This window comes from Semicossyphus pulcher, unplaced genomic scaffold, assembly GCF_022749685.1.
Source record: "Semicossyphus pulcher isolate SPU_LCO1_2020_fin unplaced genomic scaffold, fSemPul1.0.p SCAF_4, whole genome shotgun sequence".
NCBI classification, from domain to species: Eukaryota; Metazoa; Chordata; class Actinopteri; order Labriformes; family Labridae; genus Semicossyphus; species Semicossyphus pulcher.
Genome location: NW_027211715.1, coordinates 13,417,723 through 13,439,012, shown reverse-complemented (window position 1 = coordinate 13,439,012; position 21,290 = coordinate 13,417,723). Strand labels below are relative to the sequence as shown.

The 21,290-nt window shown below is 40.4% G+C and overlaps 4 protein-coding genes across 8 annotated transcripts; 2 read left to right on the top strand and 2 right to left on the bottom strand.

The window, feature by feature from the left end:
* The first annotated feature begins 1,279 nt into the window (after positions 1 to 1,279).
* Positions 1,280 to 5,310, top strand: tmem221 (transmembrane protein 221). Its single transcript, XM_069679754.1, has 3 exons — positions 1,280 to 2,007; positions 3,455 to 3,540; positions 4,357 to 5,310. Exons 1-3 carry the CDS (start codon positions 1,706 to 1,708, stop codon positions 4,896 to 4,898), a joined length of 930 nt encoding a protein of 309 aa, XP_069535855.1. The 5' UTR covers positions 1,280 to 1,705; the 3' UTR covers positions 4,899 to 5,310.
* borcs8 (BLOC-1 related complex subunit 8) lies at positions 3,819 to 7,973 on the bottom strand. 2 transcript variants are annotated; one of them, XM_069679760.1, is made up of 6 exons: positions 7,865 to 7,973; positions 7,547 to 7,659; positions 6,168 to 6,232; positions 5,973 to 6,080; positions 5,389 to 5,480; positions 3,819 to 4,168 (listed from the first exon to the last, which is right to left on the bottom strand). In XM_069679760.1, the coding sequence occupies exons 1-5, from the start codon at positions 7,899 to 7,901 to the stop codon at positions 5,411 to 5,413; spliced, it is 393 nt and encodes a 130-aa protein (XP_069535861.1). In that variant the 5' UTR covers positions 7,902 to 7,973; the 3' UTR covers positions 3,819 to 4,168; positions 5,389 to 5,410. The 2 variants fall into 2 exon arrangements, with proteins under 2 accessions (XP_069535861.1, XP_069535862.1); XM_069679761.1 differs by lacking the exon at positions 5,389 to 5,480.
* On the top strand, positions 7,636 to 10,142 carry rfxank (regulatory factor X-associated ankyrin-containing protein). Of its 4 annotated transcripts, none has more exons than XM_069679757.1 (9): positions 7,636 to 7,828; positions 8,389 to 8,493; positions 8,675 to 8,785; positions 8,877 to 8,942; positions 9,033 to 9,133; positions 9,222 to 9,347; positions 9,472 to 9,538; positions 9,616 to 9,696; positions 9,812 to 10,142. In XM_069679757.1, exons 2-9 carry the CDS (start codon positions 8,394 to 8,396, stop codon positions 9,862 to 9,864), a joined length of 705 nt encoding a protein of 234 aa, XP_069535858.1. In that variant the 5' UTR covers positions 7,636 to 7,828; positions 8,389 to 8,393; the 3' UTR covers positions 9,865 to 10,142. The 4 variants fall into 4 exon arrangements, with proteins under 4 accessions (XP_069535858.1, XP_069535857.1, XP_069535856.1 ...); XM_069679756.1 differs by lacking the exon at positions 7,636 to 7,828 and adding an exon at positions 8,075 to 8,287; XM_069679755.1 differs by lacking the exon at positions 7,636 to 7,828 and adding an exon at positions 8,075 to 8,287 and having other exon boundaries at positions 8,366 to 8,493.
* nr2c2ap (nuclear receptor 2C2-associated protein) lies at positions 10,023 to 12,345 on the bottom strand. Its single transcript, XM_069679759.1, has 5 exons — positions 12,281 to 12,345; positions 11,988 to 12,078; positions 11,275 to 11,380; positions 11,056 to 11,123; positions 10,023 to 10,561 (listed from the first exon to the last, which is right to left on the bottom strand). The coding sequence occupies exons 1-5, from the start codon at positions 12,316 to 12,318 to the stop codon at positions 10,439 to 10,441; spliced, it is 426 nt and encodes a 141-aa protein (XP_069535860.1). The 5' UTR covers positions 12,319 to 12,345; the 3' UTR covers positions 10,023 to 10,438.
* Between the last annotated feature and the right edge of the window lie 8,945 nt (positions 12,346 to 21,290).

The window sequence follows — 21,290 nt, the reverse complement described above, 5'->3', positions numbered from 1 at the left end:
AATCCAACAGGGAATAGTGCATACTGTATATTATAGTCTGTGTATACTGCAATCTAATCATCTGCAGCTAAAGGACATTTTATTTTTCCTTAATGTGAGTGTATTCTTTATACATTCATTCCAAACACTGTGAGAGCTCAATCAAGCCGAGACTGGCGGTTTAATCGCAACAGTCACAGTCATTAAAGGTTGCAAACAAACACACAAGACAAGAGCCATAACGTAAAAAGCACAGAGAGATAAAGGTGCCTTTGAGAACTTTCCGTATCAAGTCCATTTTTTTTTTCATTTTCCTGAAACTTCTCACTTCTGCTTTCGACAAGATCAGCCTCGACCCTTTTAGAGCATGTGGTGAGGCTGTCGGATTCAGAAATAGCCTGCCTGGTCAGTGTACATGTGTGAGAGCAATTGTTCACATTGTGTACCTTTATAGCTACAGTCTTATCTACATCTCAACAGAATAAAGGCAACACCTTTAACCCTCCTAACCCCAACCTTAACCCCAACCTCCAACAGAACAATGAGCCCTCTGTGACATACACTTCAAGATGTATCCAAAGTGTTTGCTGTGCAGAACTAGCATACATAAACTATAGTGACTATTAATATGTAGTATATTAAATCAGGCAGATATGGGACAAGTCACTTATTTTATTACATGGTTATATTCACATAGAAGTTTAGCTGAGTTTTTATCTATAGCATAACTATATAGGTGAATGTAAAAGAAGTGGATGGGATGAAAAAAGGTCCATCCCTGGGCGGCTAAATTGTGCATGCTTTCAGGGTAACTATAGTGAATAGTTAATTAGATTCAGGAGGAGTTGGACTAAGAATAAAAGGGGTATTCACCAGGAAAGGGGGGTTACTTAAGGTTGCCGTCGCTGCTCCAAATTCCTCAAAACTTAGCTGTAAAGTACACCTGCAATGCCCTCATTTTGCACAGAACAACTTTATGGCTACTTGGACGTGGAGTCACATTATATTTGACTTTATTTTTTTTATGACATGCATGTCAGTTTTTACTTATTTTACTGTAAGAGTTAAGACATTAAATTGGCCTGTTGGGAAGAGCTGTTGTAATCCTTTAATCAGTTTATTGGGATACAAGGCAACATACATCAGAGTATAATAAGTAGGCTAATCTATGAGCTCATTGTTATAAGTGGATATTTAGTAGCCTAATTTCAGCATGTTTTTTTGTTTGGGGTAGGCCCTAGAAGGCAGTGTTTCCACTATAAATATATATGATTTCTAAGATCGAGAAAGGTAGTTTAATTAGGTGCGTTTATTGACTTGGCAGTGCAGCTGTTATAATATCCTTTGTTCGCGCTGTTTTGTGTTTTGTCAGGGAGCTGTGCCTCTCCCAGGAGCACGTCAACGCATTGTTTCCGATGATCCAAGAGAAAAAGTCCATTGTTGTTGCGAAGTTTTTAATCTGGGGATTTAAAGCACATCACATGCTCGGACCGGGCAGCGGGGCGCTCCACAACAACAGAAAAACTAGGCTACTGCAAAAATCCATGCTGGAGGGGAAACCATTCATCCCGAACCGACCGACCCAACTTAAAATACACAGCGCAGGCATGGAGCACTTTTTGGAGGCTTAGGACCGCCGGAGAAGCGATTTTAAAAAGTGCGACCAGGAGAAGGAAACTTTTTTCATTCTGTGGAGAAACGTGACGACGGGACATCTGGGATAAACATGACGCTCAAGTACAGCCAGCGGTCCCTAATAGTTCTCTCTTTACTGGGGATTTTGTCGGCCATCATGTCCGTTTTATCTGTCGTTTTAATCTTCCAGCTTCAGTCTCAACAGACGGTCATAAAGGAGTCTCCCCCTTCCACCTCCTCGGTCATACCCGCTCCGGTTTGGGCTGTTCTTCTACCAGTCTCCGCGGTGCTCTCTGCTCTGTCCCTCACCCTCAACTTGAGCTCAGTGGTGGTTTGTCTGCTACACAGCTATTTTTCAACGGAGGTTTGCAGAGGAGAGCACGATACTGAAAGGTATTTTAGCTTGCATGTTAAGCAGCTCTAACCAACTGTTATAAGCAATTGCGACAGCCCTGGCTTTACTCGCTTATGCTGCTGTGTGTCCAAACAGTGAGAAAAAGATAGTTCCGGTCAGTTCTGAAGGCTCCAACTCACCTGTGATATTGTTAGAGCTAATTACAATATTAATGCGCAACTGTAAATCACCCCTTACTCACGAAAGCGAAACTACGTACGTTTTAAAAGATATACATATATTTAAGTCTCTAACAAAATAAAAATATATAATCATAAGCAATAAATCCCTTCCTTGCTCACTTTAATACACACAAAAGCTTTGCTACAACCTAACTTGGTCTGGTATGACCAGTGGCTGAAATTGTCAATGTAAACTAACATTGGATTTAGTTAACCTGTATTACTGTTAGACTACATTTAAGCTATAATCCCGTAATCGTCACTTGTGGCCACAGAGGCTACCTTAGACCAGAGGGAGCATAATACACTTTATCTAGCACTTTAAGTGCAATAAACAACAAAGGAAATACTTTGCTACCTACTGTAGTCAACTACAACATTTTACATACAGTGGTAAAATTCCTACAAAAGGCTGACTCTGTTTAACTGCTGTTAATACTAAGCTTGGGATTGTTAATTATTCTTATTTTTGAGGCTGTTGTTTTGCATCGTATGCTTGTCTGTACATGAAAATAAGATACGGTAATATTTAAGAACTGCCAGAGCAACACAACATCAACATGTATAGTCTATAATTATACTCTTCATAAAACATAATGATCTAATGAAGGTTATTATTACAAGGATAAAGCACTGCATTGCATTACAACCTAAATAGGTTTCCTTTTCTGATCACAAAGACAGTGAAGAACACTTGTTGCTTTAAGAGGAAAAAACATTTAATCTATCTAGAATGTGTTTCCGTCCATGTCCACACAACTCAAGTTGTTCTCTGTAGACGCAGTGGATCCTGGTTTACTGTGTTGAGTTTAATTAAAAGAAAACATAGTTTCAGAAGCATAAAGAGGTCTTAGATATGTCAGAGTGCAGAGGCTAGTACTGCAGTGTTGTTAGTCGACCCCCACCTCTCAACCCCTATGAATCCCCTCTAAACAATGGCCTTCCTCTCATTATGCACCCAGCACACGGCCTGTAGCTGGACCTTTCCCACGTCGCTTTACAAATCCAACAACATACCCCAGGACCTCCCTCCTGACAGAGGGGACATTCCAAGAAAATGGGAATAATAATGAGCTTTCCAACATAATGAAGCACTTCAACATAACATAATCAATAACCAAAATGTTTTGGTGCCATGGATTGACACAAAAAGAAATTGCCAACACAGAAATGATATCATTTTCATTTACATTGATGAGCAACCAAAGTAGTGTTAAAGTGTGTCAGTGCCAGGACATTGATCATATGACATTTGTTTCCACAGAGCAGACTGGTTCCTTCTGGATAGCAGATCTGTCCGGCATGTGGCTATAGGACTGTTCTGCCTGGGGGTTTCGGTCTACTTAGCAGGTAAGAAAATAAATAGTGAAAAAGAAGATTTTCTGATTTCATAAAACACCAGATTATCTTTCTAAGAACTTGTTGCCCAGTCTGGAAAATAACTGTGTTTATCCCGGACAGAAATGCAGATTAGAGAAGCTGAGAAGCTCTTATTGCAAAAAAAAAACAACAACACTTTCCTGAAGGTACATGTTGTACAAGTGTGTATTTTTATTCAAATGCAGTGTACTTTTTAGTCTTAAGCCTTAAACAACAAACTCATGATCTAATGTCCATTACATTGTGGATTTCCAACAGCAAAAGCAGCACTGTTGCTTTCTCTCTGGTCCGTCCAGCGTCCAAGAGAACAATGCATTCTTTGAGCAGCGTCCATGACTTGAGTGTTTTTAATGCTGGCCCTGGCAGTGCTCTAGTGCTCAGTTCCACTGAGCGGCTTGTACTGGGGGGGGTCACTGAAGGCATTCACTCCATTGTGACGAGGAGGTGTTGCCCTTAAGACCCCACTTCAGCCTCAATCAAAAGGTGGTAGAGTAAGGGACTGTAGAAGCAACACCAGCACCTCAGGAAGGCACATCATATCCCAGAGCTGTGCTTTTCTCCCGCTTCCTTTAGCGTGCCTGAGTCCATAGTCCTTTTCCTGGAGGTAAACACAGGACAAGTCAGCTAAAAACTGCTAGCTTTTAGATGGCAACAAAATTAAATGCATTTTTGTAAGGCATCAAAGTGTTTTGATGTGCAAACTAAAACAACAGATTGTGAGCTTGGTATCAAGTTTTTGTGTTTATAAATTCTGTTTTTCTACCACCCTCTTCTCTTCCTTAACAGCTATGTCCATCTTTATGCTCCTGGTATTCGAGGTGGAGACTGGCATTGCAAGCGCTTGCGTACTCTCTTCTGGGATTTTAATCCTTCTCTTCGTTGTGACCCACTCTCTGGTCAAAGCTTCCTGTGGTGCAAAGCAGTATCAGAGCGACCACATCGACACTCTTTACGAGAACGACCATGGGCACAGCAGCAAACCTCTCTCCCGACCCTGCGAGCTCAAGATTGGCGTGGACAAACCACGGATGCACCGGAGCGAGTCTCACCTCCAGCATCCGATGTCCTACCCTCAATGTGGTAACCCGAGACAGCGAGAGAAATACCAGCAACCGCAGTACTCTCCAGAAAGAGGTTCACAGGGCCATGTTAGCGATAAAGACGGCTACAGCAGTGGTGGCAGCGGTCCCAGAATGCACAGGACCCTGTCTACTGAATCTGGTTTACTACAGGCCCAGGCTCAACCCTGGAATGGGGTCAATAATGAGATGAGGACTGTCCTTGCTCGCAAGACGGGGATTAGTGCAAAAGACTCTACTCTTGTGTGACATAAAGGAAGCTGATTGCGTGGATAAAGACTATGATTAGCAGACTGCTAACACAAATGTCATATAAAACAGATCCTGACTGCATGCTACATGGGGCAGAGATGGAAAAACATACTACTTTTCAAATTATATGAGCAAAACTTTTCTACAATTAGTATTTTGTATCAATGAATTTGATTTAAAGGTCATTATGAACGCCAATGTTGCCCTGCAAATTTGTAGTTTTTATTGTATTATTGTAAATAATGCTGTATATTGTAGCTTCTTGCCAAATATTTGTGCACAATATGCAGATGTGTTTTGTCATTTGTCACTATTTCATATCAACCTTGAATTAATTTTACAATATGTATTTCAGATTCAAAGTATGATTGTTTTCAACACCTTCAAAAAACTTTAAAATTATGTTCACAAAACCGTTTCCTTTAAATTTCCTTAAATGGACATTTCAATAACTTGTGATTACATCATGTCTGGAGGAACTACTAACCTTGGACACCTCTGTGCAGAGGTCATGGGGAAGTGGATGGGGCATGTGATGCAGAGACAAGGGGACTGGGAGAGGGGGTCACATCACTTAAGCTTCATGCAGGTGTCAATGGGAAACAAAAAAAAAGCACAGACAAAAAAAAAAAACAGAATATGTGAACCTCCCATAAACTACAATGAGATGAGAACAGGCGTGATAAGTATTTAGCAGTTATTGGGGGACTAAGTAAAATGAAAAAGTAATGGCCCAAACTATAAATGATACACATGAAGGATTAAATCAAACAAATGTAAGCAAAGGTTATGCATGCACAAAGGTATGATGTTGAGCAAAGAATGAGTACAAACAGGATAAAACTCCAGACACAGATCTTTCACAGGGTGATATTGCTAGATAAGTAATATCCTATAATTATCTGAATTGTGTTAAGATAATTGTGTATTTAAACCACCTTCAATAATGATCACCTCCTGGATCCTGGCACAAGTATTTGCCAAACTGAGATACAGTACCTCCTTATACTACCTTGACACTAATAACATAAATGCATTGAGTTTCGTAACATGTTCACAGCTGCCTCCTACCTGCGACCTTGAGAGCTGCTGATCTGTTCCTTCATGCTGATGGCTTGACGCAGGAGGCCGTCAATGTTTTTGAAATACATGCTGCTGTTCGTCATGCTCTTCACAGCACTGCAAAATCCAACAGATCAAAGAAAGTGTTAATATTCACGACAGTAGGGCAGGAATTTTACAGATATGTGGTCCTGTCCTTCTCACCTGCATGCATACTCCACAGAGTAGATGGCTCCTTGACTCTGCTCCTCCCAGCTCTGCATGTCCGTCTGTGTGGGAAATGACAGAAAATACAATAGTTAGAGGATTGAGTAGAACTTTATAGTTATACTCTTGGGGGACTGTTTGTGTTCAATTACAATACACAGGTTACATCATAACTAAAACATAATTGAGCTGCTGTACAGAGCATTGGACAACAAAACATATTCATGGTTAATGCTATGCCTTCTGATTCAAATAAAGTTAAAATACGAAAAGGCTGCTGAGGATGAAAATATACAAATAGAAAGTAGGGACAGCACCCAAACTCAATAAAGAAAAACATATGCTTAAGCACAGTTTATACCATTTGTGCCTCGGTTTAACAAAATTCATATAAATCTGCCGTTTGATTGAATAGCAGAGACATGCTTTAAATCTAGGTCATCTTAACATAAAATACGGAGCAGGAAAACAGACGTGTGGGATGTGTTGACTACAGTGTTCATTATGAGAGTCCACATGAGGCATGGTTTAATGCTCTGAAATAACTCTAGCTATGAATGTATCACATTAGTCTCGATACATTATTTCCTGAAATATACAGCTTTTTAATTAACAAACATACAAAAACATGGTACGAGTATATTGGGTAGTACAACATGAACAGAAGAGGCAGGAATATTATAAAGATATTATAAAACAACCGGGTTAGTCGAATGAGACAACAATTTCTATAGGCAATTTCACAGCTCAACCTCCTTCAGGACAGATAAGATAAGATAATTTAATACTTTATTGATCCCCAGGCGGGGAATTTGGGTGTTGCAGCAATACAAAGACAGAATAGCAAGTAAGTAAATACAGTATAAAAATAGATAAATACATAAAAATAAAAATACAAGGTATATACAGCCGTTATACAAGTAGGAGTGAGTGACAAGATAAAGTGACATGGTATGGTATGCAGGATGAGATAATACAGGATGGCATGAGGTCTAAGGTTTACGATATGGTACAATATAAGGTGCAGTACAAAGCGGCAAATGAATACAGTGTGTAAATAATCATAAGTGGTAAAAATTGCAAGTATAATATAGTATAGTGTAATAATATGATATACAGTACTGTATGGTAATAATAATGGAATAATAAATATTATGAACATATAGAATACTACAATATAATATACTATATACTAGTGACTAGTAATTATAAAAAATAGTATAGAATAAAATAGTAGTATAATATGGAGGTAAGTAGTAAGTATATGAAAAGGGTTAGACATAATTGGGTATACGTATTAGGCCTACATATTTTGCTAAAAGCATTGATGATAAATTAAAACCATTTGTCTTCTTTTGGGGTGTTTGGTGTAATACCTTGTGTTGCACCAGTTCAGGCAGAGATCTCCTGACGTGCTCCTGCAGTCTGTAAAGAGCCACTGACGGCTCGTTGGCGAGGACGTACATGCTCTCTGTGAATTTGTCACTCACTGTAGAATAAAAAACAGTAAAGACAAGTATATGGGATACACTGTCCTCGTTAGAGGAAATTTACAAAGACGATAGAAAACACCCGACAGTGTGGAACATGAAGAAGCTATAACTCGCAACTAGCGGAGCATTAGCTTAGCAACAGCTAACTAGCTTCGTCACTATGAGGTAAGTTGGAAGCTGAATTAATAAGCTAATGTTTACCTCGTCTAACTTTCAGTTGCATCTCCTGGTCCTCCATAATGCAAGCTTTTTTATAGTCAGATACTGACAACAACGCAACGCAGCTGTAGGCGACTTGTGTCAGCTGATTCCCGCTGCTTCCGTATTTTTGTTATCATGTGCCACCGCGATTATATTCCGGATAGAAACATCCATTATAGACAATAACAGTTCTTCCTCCGAAGAGTACGAAATGCTGCGAAACGTCGCGTGGGTTGAGTCAAACGTGTTTTAAATTATTTTGTAAAAACATTGGATTGATTGAATAGCCAAACAACTGAGTAATGAGTTATGTATCTTGGTGCACTTCGGTGGCCAGGAAGGTCCATCGTGTGTTTTGAAATACTTTACTTTCAGTTTTCTCTAGAGGAAGTTAGCGTAAATTAGACTGTGAGGCTGGATGTGGTGAGTCGACAATGTAATTAGCTTCATAAACTAAATGTGGATACATTTTCTTAACGCCAGTACCAAATTATAAATAAGCTCCTGTCTTGTTTTTATTGCAGCGATCATGGAGGCCAGAGGTGATGAAGAGGTTGCAGATGGCCAAAACAGTCAGCCATCTAACGCGAATGCTTGTCATTCCGAGTCCAGAGATGAGAGGTCCAATGGTACCTTTAATTTCGTATATGTTATTACTTTAATTTATTAAAATTAATTATGTTATTACATATTTTATCTTTTTCTGTGTAACATCTGGACTCAGCCTATGTGTGCAGTCTCAAAATAGCAAGTTAAACAGTGAGTATGTTGCTTCCACTGAAATGGCTGTGGTTCATCTGATTGGTCCAGCATCTCCAGAGAACATGGATGTGGATGAAGAGGGTTTGTTCAAACACTCTACCACTCTGACCAACAAGCAGCGTGGGAATGAGGTTACACTACGTCCAGCTACATTAGACTGTGAGTACTGGCAAAGATGCTCTGGTTATGACAAAGTGCAAAACTGACAAGGAATGATGAAATTTTAATTATAAAGACTTTTTTCCACCAGCTCTCTCCATACACCAATTGGCAGCTCAAGGGGAGGTTTCACAGGTTGCTTCACACCTAAGCAAAGGTGAGGAATCTGGATGTCACCACCAGACAACATGCAAGATAACACTATCTTGAATAAACTGTGTACAATTCCTATTCCTTTACTTTGCAGACAGTTCACTGCTCAGCAGACAGGATGAACGGGGCTTTACTCCTCTCATGTGGGCAGCAGCGTTTGGAGAGAAAGCAATGGTGGATTTTCTTTTGGAAAAGGTTAGAAATAAGTAACAGCTGTTCAGAAAGACATGTTCATTATTACAACAAACTGCCCTCACTGATGTTTATGTGGTTTCTGTTTTAGGGTGCAGACCCCAAAACAATTGCGAGGGAGCGAGAGAGCGCCCTGACACTGGCCAGCTCTGGAGGATATGTGGACATTGTTGAGTCTCTTCTAAAACATGGAGTTGACATTAACACTTATGACTGGGTACACAATGACTTTCTCTGTTAGATATTTCATCACAAATCCTTTTGATCTATTAGTAATAACAAGCCAACAGATTACTAAGTGTATTAAATTTAAATATAAGACTCTTGTGCTTAAATTTCAGAATGGTGGGACTCCTCTTCTTTATGCAGTGCGGGGAAACCACATCAAATGTGTAGAGGCACTCTTAGGTACATTGCATGTCGATAAATTCAGCCCGATTCTGTTTGAATGCTTTATTTATTGCCTTTACTGTACTCTCTTGCAGCAAAAGGGGCAGACATGACCATCGAGTCGGACTCTGGGTACAGTCCAATGGCCTTAGCTGTTGCCCTTGGACACAAAAAGAGTATGTATCGTCTTCCTCTACCAGACAAAATATAGTACGTTTTCTTTTCATTGGAAGTTAGTGTAACAGATGTTTTGTGTACTGAATTATAATTTTCATTTCTTTCGTTTCCTAGTTCAGAAAGTGTTGGAGGATCATATTCTGAAACTCTACAAGTCACCAACATGACACAACTGGAACGAAAACAGACACAGTTGATCTTTGATTTGTTATCAGCTGTCATCGGTGGCGAGATGACCTGTGACAGTAACAAGTAATTCTGACAGACCAGCACTCATGCAGAGAGATTAACACTGAGAAAACCATGTTTTTTTTTAAATGAACAGTTTATTTTATTTGTATGCATTATATGTTAAAAAAAAGGACTAATGCAAAGCAGAATTGTTCTGTTTGGCTGAAGGATAGCAAAGGTCTGTAAACAAGTTTTAATAAAAATATATTTTGTATACTGTTGTATACTGTGTTCCCCTGGAATGGCGCTACAACATAAAGGCACAAATCCAGCATAGTGAATGTGATGAAATTTGCATTTAAAACTAAGCATCAGGCTCCTTATCAAGCCTCCTGTGTTTATGTAATCAGGAGTGAGATGGCTTGACAGATCCCCTCGAGTCCATACCAAAAAAGGCCACTTTCACATCAGTTCATGGAGGTGGCAGTACAGATGTGCCACCACACCATGCTGCATCCTGTACTTTTCTCAGGGGTCATTTCCTCTCTCATGAGAGGAGAAAAAAGTTGGTCACGAGGCTTTTCCCCCCAGGACGTCCAAGGAATAAACAATAATTCTCCCAAAAAAGTCGGCACTATTCTCAAACATTATTTTAACTTTGTCCACTGCAGGGGCCTCCTGTATGGGAAAGCTGTGGGTGTGGAGTTAAGAACAAGATAAGCATGGTAATAATGGAAAGCAGGTCCAGGAAAATATTGTTGGATACTTATTATGAACCATTAAGAACAGTAACAGAGAACACACTGTGTTCCTAGAGTGACAGGTACAGCTTCAGCTTCTGTTATTACCCCCGGGTACATTGACAGACTGAATGTTTTATGTATTAGAGCAGAATTCCATTTAGTATTATGTAAGCTTGTATGTATTATTAACAGCACACATTATCATTGGTTGCCAACTGTGATTTATTCTTTTAGAGTTAACTAAAATTGTGTCCTAAACAATTGCTAGAAAAAAAAAAAAAATTTGTAGAAAAAAAAAAAAATCTAATCAAAAAAATTACTGTAATATTTGGCATAGAATTTTGAAAGCTTATATATAGGGTTTTTTGTGCATTTTGCAACATAATTTGGCCCATAGTCTTGAAATCTCCCATTTAAATGCTTTATGGTTACACTGAAGGATATCTGAAGAGAGTTGTTGTCCTCTGGATAAAAATGGCTGATCGCTGTGAAGTCTCGATCTTTTAAACAACCTGCAGAAAGCACAAGTGAAAAATCATTTTCCTGATTTTGTCACACCTAAAAACATCTTGTACAACACTAAAATGAAAAGCCATTAGACAGTCACATCGGGAACATGTTCAATTTTAGGCTTAACGTTAAAAAATGTAGTCTTGGTTTTACCTTCAAGTCTGCATGTTTTTGCTGAGAAGCCTCCCTGGAATTGGACCTTTAGCTCCGACACCTTGACAGACTGGGGAAACTCCAGAAATACCCACTGATATTCACCCTGTCAAACACACGACAATATACAACACAATACACAATGAAATACAAACTTGTAAAATCTATAATTATATTTATAGTGATTCAATGTGACTAGACAATATAACAACCACTGGCCTAGGGAAGTCTTACAGTATCTTGAATGAATGTGATTATCTCTATTCCTTAGTACAATGTTAGTACTCAGTATGTAGTTTGCTGAAATTGAGAAAATAAAAGTTACCCAAAACAGTGACAGTCCTTACAAGAAAAACACTTTTTGTGTGCTGATGACTAAAACTAGTCTCTAAAAATGGAATGCGAAGCTGTTTACAGATGCAAAACAACTTTTAAAAAGTGTTTAAACTGACTTAGGAACTAACTTATTAAAAAGTTGGGGTAAACATTAAGCATATTATATGAGGTAAATGTATACTGTGTGAGTTTTAATTGGCACATAAAAGTTACAGCATTAGTATTGTAATTTAAGTTGGTAAAACCGAAACAGTATGTTGATTATATTTAACTATATTAACTGCAACGACAAACTGTTTGACAATTAGTATATGCAGTCCTACATACTGTTATATAATAATGTGTATTATGGGACTGGGACAGAGCTGTGATGTTACCTGGTCTGAGTTCCAACATGTCTCTTCATTGCAGTCAAACATGTACTTCTTTCCAAACTGCTTCACATCTCTGTTTAACACTGAACTCACCCTGAAATGAGAATGACAAAATGATTTACTTTACAGGGGCTACACAGTAAGCTAACAAGAGGATAAAACAACACAGCAGCACACGTGTCATTCACCAGTCGTTTCGTGTTAAACTAACGAGATACATTCGTTAAAACATGACATATGCGTCCATTGGCTGTGTCTTACTGTATAAATTGCACTAATTAACAGTTATTCTTTACCTGCTTTGGGTTTCGCTGCAAATCAATGAGGACGACATGTCGAATCTTTAAATTACACATTGCCATCAAGCAATGCGGCGGAGGGGTGGTTTACGACAGTGACGTCCTTTAGTTGTTGTTTCTCTTCTCGCCACAAGATGGAAGTCATGTTCCGTCACAATAGTGAGTGAAGGTACTGGTGCCCAAACTGAAGTAAGACTCTTTCCATCTTCATATTATGTCCCGACGGCACAAATATTAATAACTGAGTGCATAAAGCAATTTAATTCGACTTTTTGTAATTTGTTTGTCCATCACAGGATAATAAGATGTTGCGTGCTACTCTCCACCGTGGTGTTACCTGCCTGAGGCTGCCTCACAGTCTAAAGGAGGCGTAAAGGTCAGAGACATGATTAGAAAGAGAGGGCTGCAGACACTGGACCTCGCAAAAAGGTGAATCGACCAGCTTGCCGATTTGAACACAAGAAAGGCCTCTAAGTGTTGCAATCGTACTAAACTAATACTGTTGCAAATGTTTTGTTGATGAACAGCAAATTGGATATTGCCATAAAGAACCAGGATCAACATGCATTTTTTCTTCTTTTATCAGGGAGCATATTCCTATAACCAGAGACACCAGTAACACAGCAGAGCATGCGTGTGTGTGTGTGTGTGTGTGTGTGTGTGTGTGTGTGTGTGTGAGGGAGAGAAGGGGGGGCTCCATGAAAATTGCAAAGGGGGCTGGGGAGTCTGCCTGGATGGTAAGCTTGGACTCACTCACCATTACCTAGTCCATGATCAGCAGCATTTGTACACACACTTTGACTTTGTGTGTTACACATAAAAATGCTGGCTCATTCTGCAGGTTAAAACTCTACTGTAAAGTGTAGAGATTAGGTATAAACTGGGACCGAAAGCTGCTGTAATATTTGTGAATGACTATGATGTGATGTGGTTAGTTTCTAATCAGAGCCACTGCAGTTAATTTTGCCTGCTTGTCGTTTTGGACCCTCACCTGGCCAACTCACCCATGTGGGTCTCATAGATGAATGATAAGCTGGCATGTGCAGTTAGATGTTGACTCCATAAGTTCCCATATCGGTTTTACCAATGTTGGCTACTAATAATGCCAAGGTGGGTTGCATGTGGGGCCAACATGTACACTCATTCAAAAAACCCACATGGACTGTTTTTGTTTCCATAAAGGATGAGTGAGATGCTGTCAGATTGCCAGGAAACCATTGGAGTCTCCAGGAAGTGAACATATACAGCAGAGAAATAGTGCAGAACATGCCACCCGGTAATGTGAAATTTGACTGTCCTTCTGTGGAGATTAAAGGGCCTGTTTGCCAATTTTCAACCTTAGTCCTATCATGCTATCATGGGGAGCTAATGCCATTATGGTACGAAAAAAATGTGGCTCTGTGCCTTTGGAGGAAGCTGTACCGCTCTGAGCTATTGCTCAATGCACGCTGTGTGTTGTAGGAATGTAGAATGGGCGAAACCACGAGTTATTTGTACAACTTTCTCCACCGCTGTTGCATCAATTTCAAATATTATTGCTTCTATCGATTACAGAGAACACCAGCTTTGACTGACTGAATTTCTCCTTTAAGCAAATCTGATATAACATTCAGTCACTTTAACGTTCTGTTTTTTCAGTCTTTTTGTAAAGCTAAGCTAACAGGCTGCTATCGCTTTAAAACGGACTCTTGTGAAACTGGTTTTGACCTACCCCTTTAACTCTTTGAGAGAAAATTAACGAGCATATTTTCCAAAATGTCAGACTGCTCCTTTAACTTTGCTTAAGGTTTAGCTATAGAGAGATCATTGGTATCATCCCTGTAAGCTTAGCTGTTGCCCTTGTCTCCAAAATATCCAGTGTCTAGTCTTGTGCAGCTTTTGTTTGCAACTTTGTCACAATGTAACATCTCTGGTCTTTCTTGCTCACTGAGCTTGTTGGATGATTATCTTCACCTCTGTCACTGATACGGTGTAAATCCCCCCAAGTTCTCTCAGCCATCTTTGTCACTCTTTCACCCCAGCGTCACGATTTCTGACACCTCTCTTTCTGTGTGTCCCATGATGCAGGATTAGTGGTTAGCAAAACAACTTAGGGCCTAACCCCAGCTGACTTTTTGTTTACACTTTTCCTGCTGTACATATCCCCATGGAAACTGAGGTTGCACAAGAAACCCGCAGGCCGCCATGTCCAAGTGCAATTAATCATGTAAAAGACCGACTCCGAACCAATTAAAACTCTGGCATACATAGACTGTAACTGGATGTTTGTTTTCAAGTCGTTGAATATGTTGTGCCACTAGCCTGTAATGCATTAGATTGCCCTGGTAGTGTTTCATTTAATACAGCCTTGGAAAAATGAGTCTGTTTGAGCGGAAAATCTCATCTGAATGTGACCATGAAACAGCTTGATTTAAAAGTACGCCACTGTGCCTGGATGATGGAGCGGTGATCAGCATAAGGAAAGTCTGTCCATTCAAGTGTTAACCTTGGAGCATACTGTTTTATAAGAGGTCTTTTGTGTGGGTTAATTTTTCTTAGCCCGGAAACGCAAAGTGTGTCCATTTCTCACTTTTACTTAATGGAAATAATAAGCATTTGTGATACACTACTTAACCTCCGGCACAACTCTCTAGCCCTGGCAACAGGATTGTCTTTTAGAGAAGCACATTAGTATTCAATCAATTCTCTTTTTCTCTTGTTTGGAATTTCAGTGCAATCCTTTTGTCACTAATGTAGCCTAATTGAAAATTAAGATTTTCTTTTATTGCTTACAGGTACATGATTTGCAATTCATTAAGCGTCATACTGATTAGCACTGAAATATGCTATCCAATATGGATAGCTGGCTGTATTAAGAGGTAAATAATCTGATGCCTCAGGAGGTTAACAGTCACTATGGTCTATTCCGAAGTTCATGAGCTGTGTGCGCTGCTGCAGATTGTTTTAATGAGTTGGGTGATTAATGCTTGTGCTGCTGTCAGTGGAGGGACGCAGCATTCAGGCTGGAGCAGCGCTACAGCACATCCAGCTGTCCCGTTTTGGTGCTCATGACAAACTGACAGCACTTTTTTAAACGGTAGTTTGATTAAGGGGATGTTAAAAGTTTTTGCAGCGATTTGCAACAATATTGGGTCCTGTCACATGTGGTGTATGTTTAGGCTGAACAAAACAGACCTGTAACTTTTTAAGTTTAGTTGTTGGCAGCTGTATCTATTATATTTGTAATTTTGGGACAAATCAGTAGTTAATGATTGAACACAAGCTCAGCTGCCTTAGGCCACAGACACCATCCTTTGTAAAGGAAGAGGATGTTGGATGCAGCTTAGTGGTCGTAAATCATTTAGTTTTGGAAGACAACATTTGGCGTTCTTCAGGATTAACTAATTCTAATAAAGCAGGAAATGGGCAGAAACATGAGGCACATCTGTCGGCTGCTGCAGCAATTAACACAGGATTTTGAGTCGCGGCTCTGTTTCCTGGCAGAGCTCCTCGCTCGTCTCTGTGTTGAAATGTTCTGCTCCAGTTTGAGTGAGGTTCTCTAATTAAATCATTAAAAAGCAGAGCTGTTGCACAATATGCTCTGCTGCCTTCATTAAGAAGCAAAATAAATTGAATCACAAATAAATTTCAGGCTGCTGGCTCTGTTAGGTGACAAATCAACTGGGGCCTGTAAAATGTTGTTTCTGGCATTTTGCTTTCCAAAAACTTGAATTTCAGTTTTGTTTTGTTTTCATGAGAACATTTTGTGGCATCCAGCGTTTGATGGCCTTGAGACCATTTCTGGAGTTGAGGCAGTTTGGGTCATTACGTTTTAACTGTAAATATCACCAATTATATTACCAACTAGAAGCATGTATAGGGAGAAGAGGAAGGGGCCAAGAATTGAGCCTTGGGGTACCCCACGGAAGGAAAATGGAACTGGGATTAGTTAGTGTTTTGTTCAAGAGGTTTCTTGCTGTAATATAGAGAGAATATACTGTACATTTGTATATATGAAAATACAAGATGATGCAGAGATCACAAGCTTCAAATGTTGGTCAATGTATTATTCAGGCAAATTAAAGCAACTTAAGTCTTTGTTGCCCAAAGACAACAGGCTGTAATGCAGTTGTGTGCCTATTACTATGTTGTATAGCTGAACACAGCATGTAAGAACTACAGTTCTTTTGTTCCCTCAGGCTTTGCATCCCCGACTTTGTTCAGCGTAGCGATGGGCAGGGTTAATAAAGTGTGTGTGCTTCTGCTTCATGCTCCATGAGTCAGGATCCCTTCTCACTCATATTATGGTCGGAGGCCCACAGGACATCCCTCGCTCAGCCCTCTCAGCCTGCAGACTCAGTACCACAACCACCTGCCTGGCCTCTGATATCTGAGCGAGAAAATGAGCCTGTGGTGATGACTGGAGCACGAGCAGGCGCCCACAGAAGACCAAGGTATTAAGAGAAGCTGCAGCTTATCGCTTCTGGTGAGGTCATGGGGCTATGTCATGAGAAATAGCAGGGGATGTCATGGTAAAGGGCATTCTACTTGAATGTTCTGGTTCAAGACTTAAACAATAGAAGAAAAAATGTTGGATTTGCAAAGCAGTGACATTCTGTTGCTTTTAGAAAATCTTACAAAGCAATTACATTTCAGACTCTATGTGGCTGGATAGACATATTGTTTGTTCTTTGAAGTCTTACACATCCTTTTTACACCTCTCTTCAGCTTTAGCTGTCTAGATGAGGAGGAGAAGAACTAATCCTCATACTCTGTATTCCAGCAGGCAAGCACAGCTGCACGCATGACTCCACCTCCAGTCCTCTTAATCTCGTGTCTGACTTTATTCACAGCAACACACCTTTTGAACTTGAGCAGCAAAGCATCAGAGCAGCACTTCACAGACCCTCCTCCTTCCTGTTTTCTCAAGGTAAGAAGAGGAAATGCAGTACATTATCAGAGATTAGAGTTATCAGAATACCTCACTTTATAACAGGGAGATTTAATGCTGTCTTTATTCTCGCTGGCACCACTGGCAAAGTTATGTACTTACAGACACTTTAAACTTTATACTGATTTGGATTAATATAACCACAACTGTACACTACCTACCCAGCAGACTTTATCTGAAGATATACAGTCTAAGGCTGAAACATAGCTTATAAGGGAGCCCCCACTGAGCGGGCCCTCTGCCCCCACGGTTGGTCTGCCACAGCAGGGTGGTGAATGAGGGCGACATAAGAAGCACAGCCTCCTTTCTTCAGGGGGTGTCTTTTCTGTAGAGGATCGACCAGAGAGCAGGCTGGAAAACCTTTTAAACAGCTGTGATTTATGTCGACGCTTGAACTTATTTAAATTGTTTCTACAAAAAATGTAAAAGATGGCACCTTAAGTTAGGAGCTCTTATTCTATTTATGGCTTGTTTATTCTTTCCGGAGGTGACAGACAGTAGAGGCAAACACCTGCTGTGTGGGTTTCTCTGGGTAGGAGTGTGTGTGTTTGTACAGTCCATAGGGCATGTGTGTTGTGCTGACAGACGTGAGTGTTTTTATGCTGTAGAGCAGAATCGGTAAATAGACATGCAAATGTCTCTTTCTGTACGTTGATGGGGTTGGACGGACTGTTTGCTTGCACAGCTCAGTTTGTGTATGCGTATATATGTCGAAGTGTTTAGCTGCTGTCAGATGGGCTTCCTCTTTAATCTGTGCAGACTGCCCTGTAATTGGTGCAGAGCATGAAGAGGAGGACCCAGAAGCTGGTGGTACACACACACAGGCTGAAAGATGGAGAACAATTAGAGGTGGGGAAGAGGATGTAGGTGTGAGTGTTTGGTGGCGATGTTTGGGGGACTGGTTGAGGTTGATAGAACAGGGACTGGCGGCAGTAGTCCTTGGGAGCGGGGCCCTTGGTCCGTCACCAAGGCAACAGCATCATTGTCTGGGTCGATTCACTTGATCTCAATCTGGTCAAAACCAATTGAGAGTCTTTCTGAATGGATTCCAGTGGCAGTCAGAAGAGCCTGATTTTTATTTCAATGCATTTCAAACAGTTTCACTTTCAATTCCCTCCCATCCCAGGGCCCAACATAATGTGCTCCTCTGCTCTGGTCCTCCTCCACCTCCCCCAGGTACACCCACCACACAGGAGATGAAGTCAGCAGACAGGTGCCACACCACTCAGAATGACTATTTGCCTTTTGGAAATCAGCCTCTGGCTCCATTGTGTTCCCTGAAATTGAGTTAGGCCATCAGCTGACACTCAACAACTCCCTCCTGCTCCTCCTCCCACCCTCCCTCTGTTTGTCAGGTCCTTTAATGTTAAAGCTTGTGGAGGAGGGTGCTTCCATTCGAAGTGGTTGTTTTTACAAAGCAAATAGAAAAAGCTGGTGAAAAATGCTCAGCCGTTCCTCTGCAATAACTTAGGATATGACACCACTTTTAAAATAATTAAGCTCCACTGCTCTCTAAATAAATGGTCCCATAGTCTCCTGAAGCAACCACCCAGTCTATATATCTCCAGCAGAGCCGACAAGGAGCAACCTTTGAGACATTATTTATGATCAGGTCAGACAGTATGCACAGATCTTCAGGTTGGCTCAACACACATGTCCTTGCTTAAGCTTAATGAACTACTGTGTCTAAAAGCAAATGAGGTATCCATCAGGAGTGTGTTAGAGATCCATCTATCTCAGGTCATCCTGAGAAACACTCAGAGATTTACTGTACTGCACAGGCAGCACAAGTAACACAGTTACTGATGCAGTGAGGCTTACAGTAGAGCAGTGATGACAGGAAGGGAGAAGCAGGAAATCTGCTCCACTCAGTTAATTATCTGCAACCACTCTGAGCTTTTACATCTGATATGTTTGTTTAACACTTGCTGTAGGTCTGACACCAAACAGTGACAGGAAAGCACACAGCATGAATTAATATGGCTGTTAGACATCACATTAAAGGCTTTGTGTCTGTTTGTTCTGCCTTGTAATGACTGACAGCAGCAAAATTCAGTTAAACCACCTGACCTGTCAGAGACTTTATTCTGCTGTTTCATCTTTCATCACACTAATGCACACCTGTTTTACTCGACTTAAAAATAGAATGGAATAGATAAACCTTTATTGATCCCACAACGGGAACATTTTCAGTGTTCAGTGTTTCAGTGTCAGTAGTGTCCTTCTTTGCTTCTTCTTCTTCTTTGCATTAAGCACTAGAAAATACAGTGCACACAGTGCACAAAATCTATATATTTATGTATTGCACAAAATAACGACAGAAATTATTTTCAGTTTAGATGTGTGCTTTTATTGTTCTGCTGGGAGCAGGCTTGGTTAAATAGTCTAACTGCAGTAAAAAGGAAGGACTTGTGGTATCTCTCCTTCACTTGCTGCAGACTGCTTCACCATGGGTGAATTCTAGGATGGAGCTAGCTAGCTATCAGTAGCGTTAGTCGGAGAGCAGTACAGTAGCCATGGCTGGGCCACCGAAAAAGAGGGCAAAAAACTACATATGCCATTCTGAATGGGAAGAATACTATTTACTCACGATAGTGAAGGACAAATCTGTGTGCTGCTGTGTCGTCAAACACAGGCGCTGTGAAACTTGGAGAGACACTACCACCAACCACCCTGCATTTGTGAAGAGTCTGTAGATAAAGTGGACACTGCACAGCTCCCTATTTTTTTACGGATGTCCTTCTAAGACTCGATTATAAAGGAGAACTTTCTCACACTTCTGCATCTGAAAGAAAAAAACAGACCAGGACATGTACAAACAGTTCAAACGGTATGTGTGAAAAAACAAAATCCCCAGAAACTGGACTTTCCTGCTTTTGTAAATGATCACTTGTTAAAGTGGTTAATTCCATCCGTGCCCATGTGCTCCATCACCGGCTGTTTAAATCACTACTGGAGGAGCTGGAGGCTACCGAGACCTGCTCCTCCACACAAATGTCAGGTGGCTAAGTCAGGGTAGGGTCCTGCAACTTGTAAACAGTGACACATTTCCTCTTCTGTCATCCTGTGCACTGAAGTGAGGGCATACTTTGTGTCTACCTATCTTTGCAAAATGTTTTTTTTTCGCAAATGAAGGTGATCAAATCCAAGCCCAGGAACCGCCTCACTGACACACACCTTACTGACTGCATGAAGTTGGCCATGTCAAGTTATGAACCGAACTTTAAAGCACCAGCAGAGAGCAGTGAGTCACAGCCATCTCATTGATTGGTGTTTCATTTTATAGAATGTTTAAACGTTTTGTTTTGTGTTAGGATACATAAATTGTTAGGGCCTAAATGCGAATGTGACCTTTACCTTTTTGAAAGACATTTTTTTTCATTTTATAGTTGCAGATGTTCTTAAGTTTGTGTCAACATACAAATGTAAACCTTTAATAACAATAGGATTAAAAATGAAATCCTACTTTCATGATGTGTTTCATTTATTCCCTTTAGAGTGAAGGTTGTATCTGCTGGCTCAAATAAAACGAAATTATATCAAAGTAAATTAGTTTTTTTTTCTCTGTCAATATCAGAGGATAGATCTAGCCTTCCTCTGTTGACATCATAAGTGGTCTTGAACTGGGAAAGATTGGTGATTCTTTTCAGTCACGTAGCCAGAAAAAACTGGGTGTGCAAAATGTATTTTCTACAACATGAGAGTAGGTCAGATTGATGTACACCTCAACAAACATTTAACAATACATAACTCTCCACTCCACAACAACAGAGTAAAGTGCCATTTATTTTCTCTACAACACGGGTCGAACCTCAAATACCAAGCAGGTTAAGTGATAAAAACAGCGGTCGGTAAAAGTTAACAAGTCTTAATTTAACAGCAGATCATCTCACTACTGTGCGCAGGGGAGAAAGAGACAAACTGGCAGCTTTTCTGCTCCAGCAACAAGGATCAGCACCTTTGACAGCGCCGTGCACGCCGTACAGTGCTACTATTGTGCTGCTATAGTGCATAAAATTAGAGACTTGCGGGACGGTTTGGGTGCAGGAAGTAATCTAGTTGAAGTACGTACTTGAG